Source organism: Neofelis nebulosa, chromosome 8 (assembly GCF_028018385.1).
Source record: "Neofelis nebulosa isolate mNeoNeb1 chromosome 8, mNeoNeb1.pri, whole genome shotgun sequence".
NCBI lineage: Eukaryota > Metazoa > Chordata > Mammalia > Carnivora > Felidae > Neofelis > Neofelis nebulosa.
The window spans coordinates 24,662,117-24,681,012 of NC_080789.1; the positions used below are offsets into that span (position 1 = coordinate 24,662,117).

General features: G+C 38.8%; 1 protein-coding gene across 4 annotated transcripts in view; it reads right to left on the reverse strand.

Moving 5' to 3' along the window:
* CFAP54 (cilia and flagella associated protein 54) overlaps positions 1–17,385 on the reverse strand; it is a 288,646-nt gene extending 271,261 nt beyond the window's left edge. For 2 of the 4 annotated variants that reach the window (XR_009265430.1, XM_058741709.1), the window contains exons 1-4: positions 16,881–17,385; positions 9,006–9,111; positions 5,998–6,141; positions 1,127–1,298 (exon numbers count right to left, since the gene is read on the reverse strand). Coding sequence is in view for 3 of the 4 variants with exons in the window: in XM_058741709.1 (XP_058597692.1) it covers positions 1,127–1,298; positions 5,998–6,141; positions 9,006–9,111; positions 16,881–17,209 (751 nt within the window). In the remaining variant the exon portion in view is untranslated. The remainder of the gene's footprint in view (positions 1–1,126; positions 1,299–5,997; positions 6,142–9,005; positions 9,112–16,880) is intronic. The other 2 variants (XM_058741710.1, XM_058741708.1) reach the window with 1 other exon arrangement.
* Between the last annotated feature and the right edge of the window lie 1,511 nt (positions 17,386–18,896).

Genomic DNA, 18,896 nt, shown 5'->3' on the forward strand with positions numbered 1-18,896 from the left:
GTTTTTGGTTTTGTTTTTGTTTTAGAATATTAGGACATTTTTGTCTGTGATCTTAAAAAGACTGCAGCCAGGGAATTATGCTGCATCATTTCCACCTACCTCTTAAGCAAGGTCTAACCATGGGACCCACGCCTCAGGCCTACCACTCCTCGAGCACAGAACCTCTGGTCCTACCCAGATATGTGAGCAGTTCATGTGGAAAGATGGCAAATGGCTACTCAGGGAATCCCAGATTCTTCATCTTCTTGAGGATGATCAGACACAAAAGCTTCATAGTCACTGGACTGAAAGCTTCTTCCAAAATCAGGCTCATCTCTGACAGCAAATGTAAGCTCTCATTTCAATCAAAATGTCAAAAAAAATTATTTGGAGAGGGAGATGAAGGAAAAGGCTAGGAAATGTACTTCCAGTTGCCACAGATCAGGGAAAATCCAATATGTTTTCTTTCAAGCTATTTTGTCCTGGTTTTACACATAGAGAACACACTGTCATTTTCCTTTCAAGAAATTATCCATAGATCAATATAGTAGGTGACTGATTGTAACTTTAAAGAGAATTTAAATCAAATTGAAATTGTTAACTCCCTGCTATATTTTGACAGATAAGATTCATTTCAGAAGACAAATACAATATATATGTATGTATGTGTATGTATGCAATGCATATATGCATGTAAATACATTATATACATACACACGCACACACACATTCTCAGAGCCCCTCACTCAGAAGCAAGTAGGAAGATTGATAAGTAGAAAGCAACAGTCACTAGCCAAAGTATTTGAGAAGAGGACCAATGAATGGATGATGCTTAGAATCAACCTAACTTGCAACAGTCCTTTGATCTTTCTCCACTTATATTTACTTATTAACCATGGCCCCTACTTCTTTACACCTGAAACTGACTATCCCCACAGCCTCTGACCCTCCCTTTTAAGTCCCTGCTTACGAGGACAAACTAAAATGCAACAAAAATATTAAAAAGACAAAAACAAAATCCCCATAATCATCTTATTATGCAATGAATGTTTTAAATAACAAGACAGTCAGTCAAATTACCATCCAACTTGGCATTTAAATAACTTTCTGAAAGGCATGATGAAAAATAAAAGACATTGGTATATACCGTTGAAAATAATCCAGCAAAGGTGTTCCAGTGGCAAAGCCACCTGCATGATGAGTCTTAAGGAGGACAAAATCTGCAGGCACTGGGTCACAGATTCTTTATTCTGCAGGTTCACATCATTGTCACAGACCAGTTCATAGTTGCAAATATTTTTGCCACTTAAAGCATGAAACTGAAACGCAGGGAAAATATAAAGAACATAAATAAAGTTTATGCAACTTAAAAAAGCATTTTCTTAAAATGTGAAAAATTAAAATAGAAATGATTCTGCTTAAATAGATTATACAGGGCTATAGACTGAATATTTGTGCCCCCCCCCCAGTTTATATATTGAAACCTAACCCCCATTGTGATGGTATTTGGATGTGGGGTCTTTGGGAAGTGATTATGATCATGAAGGTAGAGTTTTCATTAATAGGATTAGTATGCTTATAAAAGAAACCTTGAAAGAGCTCCCCACTGCCTTCTGTCATGTGAGCACACAGAGAGAAGATAGCCATCTATGAATTAGAAAGTGAGTCCTCACCAGACATCAAATCTTCCAGCACCTAACCTTGTGCTTCCCAGCCTCCAGAACTGAGAGAAATAAATACTGTTTAAGCCATCCAGTCTATAAAAATATAATAAGATAAAAACAGAGAGGGAGGCAAACCATAAGAGACTCTTAAATAAAGAAAACAAACTGAGGGTTGCTGGGGGTAGGGGGCAGATGGGTTAGATGGGTGATGGGCATTAAGGAGGGCACGTATTGGGATGAGCCCTTGGTGTTATGTGTAAGTGATGAATCACTGACTTCTACTCCTGAAACCAATACTACACTGTACATTAACTAACTTGAATTTAAATAAATAAATTTTTAAAAAACCATCAGTCTATGGATTTTTGTTATAGCAGCCCTCAAGGACTAAGACATATGGAAAGAAACGTAGTAAAAATGGTCTCTTCAAAGCATCTATTTAGTTAAGATTACTTGTCTTTAGTCAAAAAAGAAAAAATTCAAAAGCAAAAAAAAGTACAAAATTCTATTTCCAAGAATATGGAATTGAATCACATTTTATAAACCCTCCTCATAGCATTTTGCCATATTAATGTGGATGCAATTATTACCATTTACACAATTCATTCACCAAATGTTTGTTGAACACCTCTGTTTGCCACACTCTGCTAAGCAACAGGGACTTGAGAATGAAGATGTGGTCCCTGCTCTTCGCAGAAGGGAAAGCATTCCAGGCACATGACGTGTTAGGAATGTTTAAAGTGGTTGCTGTGGTCACTGAACTGAAAGTCTTTTATAAGGTTGGGTAAGAAGGCTTAAAATAAAGAGATTAGGGGCGCCTGGCTGGCTCAGTCCAAAGAGCATTCAACTCTTGATCTCAGGGTTGTGAGTTCAAGCCCCACATTGGGGGCAGAGATTACTACAAAAAATAAACAAACTTTGAGGTGGCTGGCTAGCTCAAGTCAGTACAGCATGCAACTCTTGATATCAGGGTTGTGAGTTCGAGTCCCACATTGGGTATAGAGATTACTTAAAAATAAAATCTTAAAAAAAGTGAGGGATTAGGCTATTGAGATAGTCCATGGTCAGAACATGGGATGCATTCCATATAATTCCAAGGAATATGGACATTAGCTAAAGGGCAATATCAAGGGGCAGTGGAATAAAATGATTTGATTTATAGTTTAGAAGTTAATTCTGAGAAAAGTGTGGAAAATGAAAAGCAGAGGGTGAGGCACAAGGCTACAAGCATGGAAACTGAAAGAGATCAAAGGCCTTTAAAGTAGTCCAGAGATACCAGGGTCCTAAAATGGGTGCTGGAATCAGATTGAAAAGATTTAAGTCTTGTCTGAGTCCATGGGATTTCGATGTGGAAGGAAGATAGAGAGAGTGGTCTACAGTGATTTCCTGACTGGGTTAGTGGCTGGTGCCGATTATGAAAGAATGGTGGTAAGTTCAACTCAGGATATGTCGAGTGTGAGATGTTTATGACATATATCTCATATGAGAGATTTTTTTTTTTTTTTTAATTTTTTTCCAACGTTTTTTATTTATTTTTGGGACAGAGAGAGACAGACAGAGCATGAACGGGGGAGGTGCAGAGAGAGGGAGACACAGAATCGGAAACAGGCTCCAGGCTCCGAGCCATCAGCCCAGAGCCCGACGCGGGGCTCGAACTCACGGACTGCGAGATCGTGACCTGGCTGAAGTCGGACGCTTAACCGACTGCGCCACCCAGGCGCCCCTCATATGAGAGATTTTGGCTAGAGAGTCATCAGTACTGCTAAAGCTGTGGGAGTGAACCCTCAATAGTACAAATGGGACTTGTTCTACCACATAAGACTTCCCACTTGGATCCATGTGTACTATTTCTAGCCACCATATAACTGGTATCACAGAAAAAGAGATTTATAGATTGCATGTACATGTTGGAATCGTTATCTTCAAAATGCTCTGTTAGGGGCACCTGGGTGGCTCAGTCAGTTAAGTGTCTGACTCTTCATTTCAGCTCAGATCATGATCTCACAATTCATGAGTTTGAGCCTCAGGCCCTATGCTGACAGTGCAAAGACTGCTTGGGATTCTCTCTCTCTCTTTCTCTCTCTGCTCCTTCCCCCAACTCAGGCTCGCTCTCTCTCTCTCTCTCGCTCTCTCTCTCAAAAATAAATAAATATTTTTAAAAATGTTCCCTCAGTGTGCCTGGGTGGCTCAGTTGGTTAAGCATCCAACTTCTGCTCAGGTCATGGTCTCACAGTTCATGGGTTCGAGCCCTACATCAGGCTCTGTGCTGACAGCTTGGAGCCTGGAACCTGCTTGGGATTCTGCGTCTCCCTCTCTCTCTGCCCCTCCCCCACCTGCTTGCTCGCTCTATCTCTCTCTCTGAAAAATGAATAAACATTTAAAAAAAATTTTTTAAATGTTCTCTCTTTTAGAAACCAATAGTGATACCTAATATTGTTTGAGTATCAGGCCCTATTCTAAGTCTTTTATTATCTCAGCAATCCTAAAACAATCCTTTGAGGTAAGTCTTATTGTTATTTCTGCTTTAGAGATGATGAAACTGAGGCACAAAGACATTACATAACTTCTCCAGGGTCTCATCATTAGGAAGTGGCACAGAAGCTCCTCGAACCCAGGCAGCCTGGCTCTATGGACCAAATTCTTACCAACTCTGCCATAATGCCTCTCTATAGTACGTATAATGGGGATCATTAAACAACATGAGTATCTTTGCACAAAAATATTCTGATAGTAAAATATACATTATTACTGCTTCATCTTTATGCACTGAACTCCAAAATCTATTTCTCTAACAAAACTTCTCAAGACTTCTAGTTCTGCATTGTCAAGTTCCTGCTGGACTACATTCAATCCATTTATTCTCTTACTTATTTTATAGATATTTATTGAGAAGCACAGAGTGCCAGAACCTTACACTTAGCATGGAAAAAAACAAATTATTCATATTTTTTCACACCCTTCACAACAGTCCTGCTGACATACTCTTAAATTTGCTTCACTGCTTTACCGTCTGCCTCCAGTCTTTGTCCTTCTAATCTATTCACTGTGGTGCTTCTAAATTAATAGAAGATTATATTCTAGAATATATCATTTCATTTGTTCATTCACTGAATAAAGCTTTATTGTGCATCTATTACATATCCAGTACTGTTCCAGGCAATACAGATTAGAGATTAGAGCAGTTCCTGTCCTAATAAAGCTCACATTCTAGAAGGGGAGACAGGCAATAAAAACACAAACAAAAATGTATCTGATGATAATAAGTGATATAAAGAAAAATAAAGCATGAAGCGCAAGAGGACATGAAGTAAGGGAGGGATGAGCTACACAGACATCTAGGATATAACCTTTCTAGAAGAAGCTCACCAGTGCACTGGTGCTAAGCCAGAGAGGCTGGGTGGAAGAAGGATCATGCAATAATAGCACAAGAGAAAAAGATGGGGCCATGGATCAGGATAGCACAGGAGAGGACATAAAAGTCCAAACTCCTAAGCTTTTCATTCAGTACTCTTCCTAATGGGATGCCAACTTATAATGCCCAGTATTCTCAATCACGTACCTATGGTACAGCCAAAATGAACTGCTCAATGTACCCCCCAAACATGCCCTGATGTTTTCTGCTTATTAAACCATACCCTGTTTCCAAAGCCTTGAATACTCATCAAGTTTGGAATAACATAGCTTTGGAGTTACTCTGATTAGGGTTCAAACACCAGCTCTGCCCACTGCTTCAAGTGGGCTGGGTTTCTTAGTGTCTGTGCCCTCCTCTGTAAAAGAGGCATTATAGTACCCACCTTCTAGAACTATAATGCGGCTGCAAGACAACAATTCATATAACACATACAGAAGAGTACTTAGCACCCACTAACTGCTCAACCAGTGAATCAATGGTAGCAATCAACATAATAATAATACTGGTATACTAGAAATAAAGCAGAGTATTTTTTGTATCAAAAGACCTATGTTTGATCTCCTGAGCCACTAGTTAACTGTGTGATTAGCTTTCTCTTTCTCTTTTGTAAAATAGGGATAATAATAGTTTCTAATTCATGAAGTTGTTGAGGATAGAATATGTTTTCCAAAGCACTTTGTCAACTAAAGGCATTCTACAAATATATAACAATAATAACCGCCTGCTGAAAGAATGATTATAGTGACACAATCTCCAAAACATCTCCACAAAGTTTAATACGTGCACTTTCTTCTCCGCCACTGAAAACATTTATTAAGCAACTTAGCACACAAGCAAACACCATGCTAAGCAAATGAAAGACATTTAGAAGCTGTCAACTAAAGAATACATTGCATGGCTAATCATAAATTGTAGCTAAAATAGCTACTGCTTTCATCTTACTGTATGAGCAGAAGTTTTGTCTCCAAGGCCTTTTGGAAAAAAGGCAGTTTTGAATTGATTCACATCTGCTTTATTCTCATCAAAGTTGACATGGAACTGCTGAAGGTACCTTCCATAGCACTGTAAAAGGGCCAATTTATATTCCTGAAATAAAAAGAGGACTTGATGCAAGTTTCAAAATACCATTTTACTTATCATTATTAAAATTCAGGAACATTCGTATTGTTCTTCATAGTATCAATATTGATTATTACTACTACTACTCTTATTACCACCATCACATTACTACTACCATTACCACTAGCGTTTCTAAACACATATTATGCAACACACACTGCACTGGCTGCATTATTTCATGAATTCTCCTCCCAACAAGCCTATTGTGAAATAAGACCATCACAACCTCCAAGATGATATTATTCACCAGGGTGTGAATAATGATGATATAATAATGGGAATATTCACCAGGGAGTGTGTGGTAATACCTATATATACTCAAAATCCAAAAATTCAACATCAACCTATCCTGGTAATCCACCCACTCAGAGACGAAGATAAATTGCATAACTAGCCTTGCTTTTCTGATACCTCCTAAGTTCCAAAAAAGCAAGAAAAGGCGGGGGAGGGGGGGAGTAGGAAGGGAGGGAGAAAAGGAGGAAAGAGGGAAAGAAAGAAAGAAAAGAAATGAAGTAAGGGAGAGGAGAGAAGAAAGGTACGCTCTCTCTCCTCTCTCTCATCTGCCAACGGTCTTTGAGGCTACATTAGGACAAATCAAAAAAGTCGGAGCTAGGGTGCCTGGCTGGCTCAGTTGGTAGAGCATGTGATTCTTGATCTCAGAGTTGTGAGTTCAAGCCCCATGTTGGGTGTAGAAATTGCTTGAAAAAATAAAATAAAACCTTAAAAAAAAAAAAGTCTGAGCTATTGTTAGCTAGGATTCTTGTTAGTTCTAATTCATGCTTATGTTCCCATTACAGAATCAGAGCTCATTTCTGCAGCCCACAGGGCACAGGTGACCTGGAGTTTCAGGGGAGGTGAGGTGAGCCAGGCTGTGGATATGAGTCAGCCTCCTCCCTAACAACTGTCTCCAGGAAAAGCAGCTACTCTATGTGTCAACTGCCTGTAGGGGTACGAAGCCCCTTGGGAGGCAACCACAGTCAAACTTTTGTTTCTATTTCTATTGACTTGTTACTTGTTTACTAATTAATTCTGAATCTTTCCCTTTCTAAGTTGGTTCATAAAATGAATTCAAATCTAGGTTCCAAACAAGACTATTCCAGGGGTGCCTGGGTGACTCAGTTGATTGAGTAAGTGGCTGACTCTTGATTTCCGATCAGGTCATGATCTCACGGTTCCTGAGTTCAAGTCCAGCATCAGGCTCTGTGCTGACAGCATAAAGCCTGCTTGGGATTCTTTCTTTCTCCCTCTACCCCTCCCCTGTGCGCTCTCTCTCTCTCTCTCAAAAATAAACAAACAAACAAACAAACAAACAAATAAATAAATAAGACCATTCCAACAAAATGATCTTTACTATAACTAAAATATAGATTCTAGAATGGAAGTAACAAGTCAAGTTCATTTTCAGTACTCTACCTTTATCAGTCCACTTTCTCATAAGTGAAAGGTAGATAAAAATGTTTTCTTTGCTCCTTAAGTAAATTTTAAAATATCCTATCTGGGCCTTTCTATCTGAAATATTCTGAATCCTGAGCCACTACACAGCATGCACTTACTTTATCAGCTTCTAACATGTTCTTCCATCCTCCCTCCACCAATATCCACTCCACCCACCTGAATACTCCACAAACAACCCCAAACTGTGCTATGTATCACCAGCTTCTTATATTGAGAAGCATAAAAATGAGAGGGGACACTCTTCTAATGCTTGTCAAAGTTATTCCACTTCACATGAATAAAGCTCACAAGTTGGATCTTGCCCATTTGTTTGTTTTGTATAGTTTTCCTACAGAAAACTTTTTTTCTATAGTTTTTCCACAGTTTTCCTTTATTTTCAAGTTTCTAAGAACCACTGTCCAATGGTATGAAGCTAAACTGATGCTCTAATTTTGGCAGCAGAAAATAGATCTTCATTATGAAATTTCTTCCACATCTTATTCTCCATTTGGTAAATTTCCCTCCAAAACAAAACAAAACAAAACTTCGTGTCCAGAAAATAGAAATGGAAGAAGAAAATGAAGCTAAAAAACTGAAGATCAAGAAAAAATTGAAAAAGTCCTAAAATCACCTTGGGTAAAATAACTCTTGGTCCGTGGATTCTAGATGTGTCAAACATTCATATTTAACTTGGAATAATCTGGGCCTATGCCAGAGCTTAAGGGGAAAACTTACATTATCATTAACTGAAACCCAGCCAGGTGGTCTTGGTTGGTTGTTCTTACCGAACCAAGCCCATGAGTTCACAGCAATCCAAGACGTGGGCATTAACTATGGAACCAGAAATAGGGCACAAGCTCAGTTTGGAATATTATACTAAGCAAGAAACAGGGCATGTAGGGAATGACTGCTATAATTACATATAGCAAAACGTTAAGGAGTTGAAAGTCATTAAAACAGGGCACTAGGAACCAGACAACATAGCAGCTGGGCCAGGAACCATGAAAGTTGTCGCTGGGCAAGGTCAGTCACATGAAAATCAACAGGAAGTGGTGTCTGGGCTCCTTTGTATAAGGTAGGAACGTGATGACTCAGCATTTCCTGTTGGGCACCTACCACACCCTCTGTTAACTAGGGACTGCGCTCCCGCCCCACCAACCCCAGCCAGCTGTCTTTCCGTTCAGGAATCTCTTACCTCTGGAAAATCTCAACCACAAAATTAAAAAACAAACACTTTTTTGGTTACTGTACCTCATTAAAATTTGTAAGACTCATTCATATTTTTCTAAGAAAAAAAATCAAATCATGTAAAATAGGAATGGTATCAAACCAAATAATAATAACAATTAGTCAAGCAATTTTCACTTAGGCTCTTTTTTCACTCCTGAGGCACTTACTTTTATTTCACAAAGGCTATCTCCAACCTTCAGAAGCTTTTCATTGTAATAGGCAGCTGGCAGCCGTGGGGCATATTTGGTCCAGATATTAAACAAAGAGGTGGCACTGTAAAAATCATAAAATAAAATATCTTCAAAGTCAGCAGGAAACCTCAATTAATTAGCAAACTATCCTTAAGCACTTATTTTGTGCTGTCTTTCCAATGTGCCTTACTGTTAATGTCTAATTATTACTAAGTATAGTTAAAATTATTGCTTCCTTTATGCCAAGCACTGATCAAAGCTCTGTACATGCATTTTTAAAAACAGATTTTATTTTTTGGAGTAGTTTTAGGTTCACAGAAAAACTGAGCAAAAGGTATGGAGATCCCCCCATATACAGCCTGCCCCATACACATGTACAGCCTCCCCCATCATAAACACGCCCCACCAAAGTGGTATATTTGTTACAACTCACGAACGTACATTGACATATCATTATCACCTAGTGTCTACAGTTTATATTAGGGTTTACTCTTAGTGTTATACATTCTATGGGTTTGGACCAGTATACGATGACGTTTACCCATTATTATGCCATCACAAAGAGTAGTTTCACTGCCCTAAAAATCTTCTGTGCTCTGCCTATGCATCCCTTTCTCTCCCTTCACCCTAGGCAACCACTGAGGTTTTTATTCTCTCCATAGTTTTGACTTTTTCAAAATGCCATATAGTTGGAATCATACAGCATGTAGCTTTTTCAAACTGGCTTCTTTTACTTAGTAATATGCCTTTAAGATTCCCCTATGTTTTTTCATGGCTTGATAGCTCATTTCCTTTTAATGCTGAATAATATTCCATTGTCTAGATACATCATGCTTTATTCATCCATTTACTTACTGAAAGGTATCTTGTTTGCTTCCAAGTTGTGGCATTTGGAATAAAGCTGCTATAAACATCCATGTGCATTACTCGGCAATCAAAAAGAATGAAATCTTGCCATTTGCAACAACATGGATGGAACTAGAGCATATTATGCTAAGCGAAAAAGAGAAAAACAAATATCCTATGATTTCACTTACATGTGGAATTTAAGATACAAAACAGATGAACATGGGGAAGGGAAGCAAAAATAAGATAAAAACAGGGAGACAAACCATAAGACTCTTAAATACAGAGAACAAACTGAGGGTTGCTGGCAGGGTGTTTCTGGTCTAAAGGGTGATGAGCATTAAGGAAGGCACTTGTTGGGATGAGCACTGGGTTATTATATGAAAGTGATGGATCACTAAATTCTATTCCTGAAATCATTATTACACTCTATGTTAACTAACTTGGATTTAAATTTTTTTTAATTAAAAATTAAAATAATAAAATAAAAATATTTAAAAATTCACATGCAGGTTTTTGTATGCATATAAGTTTTCAACTTCTTTAGGTCAATACCAAAAAAAAAAAAAAAAAAAGCATGAGTGCATGGATTGTATGATAAGGGTAGGCATAGTTTTGTAAGAAACTGCCAAACTAACTTCCAAATTGGCTATACCATTTTGCATTCCCACCAGCAATAAATGAGAAGTCCCTGTTGCTGCACATCTTCTCCAGCAGTGAATGTCGGTGTTCTGGATTTTGGCAATTCTAATAGGTATGTAGAGGCAGCTCATTGCTTCAATTTTCACTTTTTGATCATACATGGTGTGGAGCACCTTTTCACTGGTTTATTTGCCATTTGTATTATCTTCTTTGGTGAGGTGTCTGTTAAAGTTCTTTGATCCATTTTTTAAATCAGGTTGTTTTCTTATTCAGTTTTAAGGGTTTTTTGTATATTTTGGACAACAGTCCTTTATCAGATATGTCTTTGGCAAATATTTTCTCCCATCTGTGGCTTTTCATCTTATTCATGGTGTCTTTCACAGAACAGAGATTTTTCATTTTAATGAAGTCCTGTTTATCAACTCTTGGCTTCATGGACTGTGACTTTGGTGTTACACCTAAAAAGTCATTGTCAAACCTAAAGTCATCTAGATTTCTCTTATGTTATCTTTTAAGAATTTCACAGAATTGCATTTTACTTTTAGGTTTGTGATCCATTTTGAGCGGATTTTTGTGAAGGGTGTAAAGTGCGTGCTGAGATCCAGTGTTTGCATGTGGATGTCCAGTTGTTCCAGCACCATTTGTGAAGAAGACTACCTTTGCTCCATTGTATTGCCTTTGCTCCTCTCTCAAAGATCAGTTGCTTATATGTATGTGGGTCTCTGGACTCTCTATTCTGTCCCAATGATGCATTTGTTCATTCTTTCACTGATACCACACTGTCTTGATCACTGTAGCTTTAGAGGAAGACTTGAAGTCAAGTAGTGTCAATCTTCCAAATTTGTTCTCCTCCAATATTGCATTAGCTATTCTGGATCTTTTGCCACATGCATTTTTTTCTCCATTTCATTTCTACAACAACCCTGAGATAGGTAGTATCAATATCCCAAATATATAGTTGATATATTGATTGACTTGAGGGTCAGTGTATCCATGATCTCAACAAGTATATTACTATGCCTGCCTGTCCCCTGGAACATAAACTTCCCGAGGGCAAGGACCTTGATTTGTTATCCATTGCCTAGCCTCAAGAGTAGTGAATATCTAGTATACATACATAGTCAGTAATTATTTGTTGAAAGAATGAATGAATAAATAAATAAATGACTAGGAAAAAATTCCTTGTTCTTATTTTTTTTTTCTATAAAGAGTTCAAGGATTCCACTATCCTGTCAGTCCATTAGGGTCCTGCTTCCATCCACCAAGTAAACAAGAACAAAACATACAATATTCTCAAAACGGTTTCTAATCAGTTTCAAAAGGTAGCAGATCATTGCTCAATTTGTTCATTTATTTAGTTAATACTTACTCCTTCCTTCTCTCTCAGAAATTATAAATGCCTCAAGGAAAAATCCAAATTTCCCTTAACAGTTGTCCAATCCTATCTCATAAATTTTTAGATGAAGACAGTGTTACGTACAGTGTTAAATGAGGACAGTGAATGTGTGTGTCCCCTTGCAATTCATATGTTGAAGTCCTAACCCACAGTGTGGCTGTATTTGGAAAGGGGTACTCTAAGGAAGTAACTAAGGTTAAATCAGGTCATAAGGGTAGGGCCCTGGTCTGATGGCATGGATGTCAATCTAGGAAGAACACCAGAGAAATTGCTTTCTCTATCTCTTTCTTTGCACTTGCTCAGAGGAAAGGCTATGAGAAGACAAAGTGGTCGAGAAGTGTGCTTTCACCAGAAACTGACCCTTCCAGAACTTGATCTGGGACTTCTAGCCTCCAGAACTGGTAGCAAATAAATTTCTGTTGTTTAAGCCACCCAGAGTATGGTGTTTTGCCATGGGAGCCCAAACTGACTAATTTGTAATTAATAATTAATAATTAATAGCCCAAACTGACTAATTCAAGAAGGAATGTAAGCTTAGGGATTAAAGATGACTCTAATACTTACGATGTATATGTTGGGATATTATCAGAACAACCTCAACAGAAATATGTAGATTAATTCATTCAAGTAATTAAATGATATAGATTGAGTGACAAGGGAGGCATAGAGACAGGATATTCTTATCTTCTTGGACAGATTAATAATATTCTGTAGTAGGAAAATACATACATGTACCAAGTAGTAAATAACCATGCCCCCAAAATTTTGTGAGAAATGGAGCCACAAAAATTTTAAAAGGAAGAGGCTTTTTGGTTTGGATTTTTTTTAACATTTTTTACTTTCACTTGCTGCTTCATGAAATGCCACAGTATTAGAATAAATATAATGAATCCCCAAAAAGTCAGCATGTCTTACTAGAATTCTTAATTTATGTAGATGAAAGATTTAATTCTTCCAAACCTTAAAGATGAGATAATGATGACTATGTTTATTACTCACAAACGAAAAATACCAGCTTTGTTAAATCAATCAAGGTTACGTAAGAGAATTTTTTTAAGTGAACTTTAAGTTCAAGTTAAGACTGTTCACTGGGAATGGCTTACATAATGATTAAACAAGGAAAATATAATGTACACTATAATGTGCATCATTTAAGAAAATGTTAATGTCCTTTGGATTGCTGATTTATTATAGTTGCTGCTGGATGTTTAGAATTTTCTAAAATAGGAAATCATAACTATATAAACAGAATATCTAAATCTCATGTGATTATAACAAAAGCATACCTTTAAAATAATCTATCATACTCTGAATTTAATGACATTGCTGTTATGCTCAAAATCTATATTTAGATACCCTAAATTTTTTGGCTTATGGAAGTTCCTATAACTATATATTTTTTCTTTTAAAAACTAACCATCTGTCAAATATGTTATAAAAGCGAATCCTACCTAACTGCATTCCTAACTGGCCTCCACATTGGCATTCTTGTTCCATTTGGATAAGACTATATATACATATGTATATATATAAATTAAATAAGATTAATCCCTTGCCCAAAACTACCCAATGGTTTCCCATTGCATTTAGAATAATAGCAAACTCTACAAAAGGCCTCCAAAACCTTCCATAGCCCTACCTATGCCTCTAATCTCACCTCACACCACTGCACCCACACTCACCAAGCCATGCTTAGCGGGCTTCTGTCCATTCCTCCCAAGTCTCTGGCTCTTTCCTGCCAAGATTTTCTCACATGCTTCTTCCCTCTGTCTATCCACTCTCTTTGCCTGGTATCTTTCTAATCTCAGCTTAATGTCACCTCCCTCACCATTCATTTGAAAGTAGGTCCAAGGTGTGTTCTCTTCAAGCTCCTGCTCAAGTGTCACCTACTCTGACCACATTGTTGAAAACTGCAGTCTCCTATCTCCCCCCACAACCCTTCCTCACTTTAGTTTTCTCCCAAGCACTTATCACTTTCTAGTTCACCATAAAACTTATTTAAAATGTTTACTTCCTATTTCTTCCTCTAGAATATAAGCACCAAGAAGGCAGGGATCTTTGGTTCACCGTGGTATCCCCAACACCTAGTACGATGCCTGGTACATGTAAGCATTCAGTAGCTTCTTCCTTTATAGCACTTGTTGTTTGTATATTGACTTAATGATTCAATGAAAGCCTATCTCTCTCTCTCTCTCTCTCTCTCTCTCTCTCTTCTCTCTCTCTCTCTCTAAACTCCATGAGTACCAACTCCCTACCTATTTTGTTCACCACTATATAAACAATGATGAGTACAATGCTGGACACATAGTAGGCATTCAATAAAAGTTGTTGTGTGAATAAATAAATACCTAAATTGTGTGAGAGATTAGATTGCTAAGGTCCATGTCAGTCATTAACATTTATGATTCTCTTACAGTCTCTTTAAAGATGGGACAGATACTATACTTACCAATCGGCCCAGGTCTACTTTCCCATATATAACATTAACACTTACTGAAAATATAAGGATACTAACCCTTGAATTCTTTCAATACCAAATATTCATTGAAAGTTTGCTCTATCCCAACCACCAGGCCAGTTGCTAGAGATAGAAAAATAAAAAAGAGGCACAATATCCAAAGTCAGCAGGGAGGTTCCATTCTAATGGAGGAAACAGCACACAAGAAAACAAATAAATAAAAAGTATTAATTGATGGCCAAACCTGCATTACATTGGAAAGGCACTCTATGGAGGTAACTGAGGTAAGACCTGAAATAAAAGAGGGAGCCAGATATTTGAAAAGCCAAGGAAAGAACATTTCAGACAGAGGAGGCAGCAAATATAAAGGCCCGGGATGAAAAAATTGTATCTGTCTCCCTGGAAAGTTCTGAGAGAGAAGTGAGGGATGGGCTGAGATGAAAGAGGCAAGCAGGGCCAGATGCTCAGACCCTGGAGGATGGCAGAAGAAGTCTTAAATTTATTCTAAAAGTAATAGGAAGCAATAGAAAATCTTTAGACAAGAGAGTGGGTGATTGCTTTGTAAGGTTACCCTGACTGCTCAATGAAGGACAGATTTCAGACTCAAGAGGCTGTGGGGAAAGCACAACATGGTGGTGGCTTGAACTAGAATGCTCGTGGGAATGGGAAGATAAAGTGCTACCTAAGGCACAAACACAGAAATGTTTGCGATATAAATATAGCTTAGGTATGTAATGTGCTTTCATTGGTCAATTCTTGGGGTTCTCATCATATTTGTCCCATTAGCAGGATTTGCCACTGTTAATCCATCATTACTTCTTACTTTGAAACAGTTTCTCTTCCTGGCTTCCAGTAAACCACACACTTTTCTTCCTATCTCCTTGGCCACTCCTTCTTAGTCTCTGCCAATTTCTTATCCCCCCAACTTGTCAATGCTGGAGCGTTCCAGGAGTCAGTCCTCAGACTCTCCTTTTTTCCATCTACACTCCACTCCCTTAACTACTCCATCAGGTGTCATGATTTAAATATCATTAGTACACTGACAAATCCCAAATGTGTATCTTCTCTGACCTTCAGACTTGAATGACCAACCGCCTACATAATAGTTCTGCTTGGACATTGAATTACATTTCAATCGCAATATACCTAAAACTAGATGCGGGGCACCTAGCTGACTCAGTCGGTGGTGCATGTGACTCTTGATCTTTGGGGTTCTGGGTTTGAGACCCATACTGGGTGTAGAAATTACTTAAAAAAATTTTTTTTTAGTCTATAAATAAATAAATAAACTCTTGATCTGCCCCTTTCCTACCAGAAGCCTTTTCTTCCCACAGTCACTATCCATCCTAGGAACTTCACACTTGTCATTCTCCCTTGCTGCCAACGCTTCCTACAGAAATCTTCATCACTTGCTATTGTATCTCTTTCTCATCTTTCTCAAAGGCTACTTTTCCTGACTTACCCTGACCATGCTCTTAGCCACCCCCATTTTAAATCTCAACCCCATACCATTTCTTCCATCCCCACTCTCTGCTCTAATTTTCTTCTAGCACTTCTCTCCCTGTAACATTATTTCTTTACATATTTGTTTAGCAGCTGTCTGTAGTAACAAAAATGTATGCTCTATGAGGACACAAACTGTTATATCTTTTTGTTAATTTGAGGTTTTCCTAGTTCCTAGAATGGTATGTGATATAGAGTAGGTGTTCAATAAATACTTAAAATTCATTAATGAAGAACAAATATAAGTTAAAACTATTTCTTCAATATTAAATGCATGAATGAAAAATGAAAGTTGAAATTGTTCACTATTCTGGTTTTCTTTGACATTTGTCTGCATTTGTAACTGTTAGGTTTGTGAGGTATTTTGAGTAGGAAAGAAAGATGGTGACATAAACAGGAAAGAACCTTAAAAATGAGTACTTTGAAATTCAGTAATAACATGGGGTAGAAACCCCCAAAGGGCAAACATATGTGCAAAATGAGTCACAAGATCAATAAAAAGTCATTGTGATCCTAACAGCAATATAAAAAGGAATTAAGGTATAAAAATGAATTAAAGTGCACATGTTCACAGAATCACATAGTTAATGGCATCAAGAACTAACTTTTTCAAGAACCTAAGCCACCTCAAAGGTATTCCTTTTTCCTCATATACAAAACTGTACCCACAGCATGGAAAGTTGTGAACCCCCGCAGTCCCCGAGTGAGCCAATTTACTGGCATGGGATAGCGACTGGGGAACACTCAGAAGGAACAGTGAGTTATGAAACACTTCTGTGTTGATTTTTATTCTGACCGGAGCAGGAAGCCAAGGTATAATATTTACCAGGAATTAAGGGTTGTACTCGCGAGGAGTCTGTACTTCTTAAACTTTGCTTTTATCTCCAGGTTCGCAACGCTGACCCAGCTCTGGGACCACCGTGGGCGCCCTCAAGGGCATCTCCTCCGGCCCCAAGAGTTGCCCTTCTTGGGCCGGCGCCCTCCCCAGCGCCCGGCCTCCGCTTACCAAAGCCGGTGGAATTCATGCTTCTGTTCCTCTGTTGTCGCTAACGCCTTCTTTCTCCTCATAAAGCCTAGTAATTCCCGGATCTCCCTCTCGCAGGAGGCCAGAAGCGGGTTTTTAGCGTCCAATGGCCCGTAAAACACGGCGAGGGGCAACGAGGTCTCCTGGCAGGTCGAGCGAGACAGTGGGCTCTGGGAGCTCGCCTTCGACTCCAGGGGCGACTTCGAGAGCGCGTTCGAGGTCGGGGGCGGGGTCGGCGGCGGTCCTGGAGGGGACACAGATGTGGGAGACAGGTCGAGGGGAGAGGTCGAGGGGGTGCCTGGCGCCGCCATATTGACGAGACCCCGGCCGGCCAGAAGTGTGTGTACACGCGGTTGCCTGGCGACGGTCTCGCGGCAACCAGACCTCCCGCGCGCTTTCGGGAAAACGCAGCGGCCCCTGGAGGGCAAAGGAAGAGAGAACCGGGTCCGGAAAGAAACGATGCTTCTGGGGCTCTTTTGCCCTCTTGTTCACTGGCACTGCTCTATGAGACAAGAATAGAGAGAAGGTTTCGGACAGAGAGCCAACAGATGGTAGAGTCAAAACGATAACAAATTCAGACTACATTCATTTTCCATTTCAACCACTTAATGGTGATAATGATCATTAACATGTGCCGGGCATCATTCTAAGCGTTTGAACCATAATCTCATTTAGTCATGGTAACAGCTTTACCACTCGGGGTATTATGAGTACTTCCATTTCACAGTTTAAGAAACCAAATTCTGATTTTGGAACCAATTACTGATTTTGGTCAGAGTAAACTGTAGTGTCAGGAACCAGATGCCAGCCTTGTGACTCCAAAGCCTGTGCTCAAAATGAAAAAGCTTCTACTGGCCATTCTCAAAACAAGGAAGCTTATCAATCGAATCGAAATTGCGAAAATATCTGACAACCAGTTTAAGAATCAAGTACTTGCAAAAGATCCATTCTCTTCCCTCTATCTGCACCCTGAGGTAATTGTGGAAATGATGTCTGTGCCTAACAATTAGGATTACATTATATTATTCATATGTATTTCATCCTTATTCTAATTATCACTATATTCTAAATTAATAAGCATTTCACTCAGCATTAATGCATACTAGCAGTTTGAAGTGTTAATTCTCAAAATACTTTTGCATTTTAAGCTGGGATTTTTTTAAATTTTTTAAAAAGCTTATTTATTTTTGAGAGAGAGAATGGGGGAGGGGCAGAGAGAGAGGGAGATACCAAATCCAAAGCAGGCTCCAGGCTCTGAGCTGTCAGCACAGAGCCCAACGCCCTGCTTGAACTCACAGACCACAAGAACTCATGGACCACGGGATCATCATGTGAGCCAAAGTGGCCTCTGAGCCAAAGTTGGACTCTTAACCAACTGAGCCACTGAGGCACCCTTTTAAACAGAAGAGACCTGCCTCTGATGGGGAAACTACAGGCCTTAAGGAAAATATTTGGGACCAAAGGAAGTTCTTCTTTCCCTGAATATTATGGGCAACAGTAAGTCTACTATTTATTTACTTAAAGTATAAGTTTCTAACTAAAAGGGAACCTACTTGCTTTATAAATTATGCAATACCAAAAATTATCTAAGAGAAGAACCAGAAATATTTGATGTCTTATAAAAATAGGTCTTTAATACTGGAAAGTGTTACTGGTTCTGTCACACATAAGAATAAATAAAGACAGTGACCCTAACACCCTGTGAGCCCAGTTTCCCACTTAAGATTAAGAAGCTTATTGGACCACAGGCTGATTTCTTTCAGGTCTGACCTAATTTCTTGCAGGCTCTGTGGGCCTGTGCTAATTTATGAGGCTGGCCTAATATGTCATGTGTACTGTACTCTAATATTCTTTGAAGGAAAATGATTATGATTTTGCTCTTCAAGACAGGTAATTATGACCCACGAACCTTCTCAGCAGGAAATGAGTTGCCCTGACACCTCACTGTAGGAGATCAGTTCTCCAGTCAAAATCTAGAAATCATTCTCTGATTAAGAT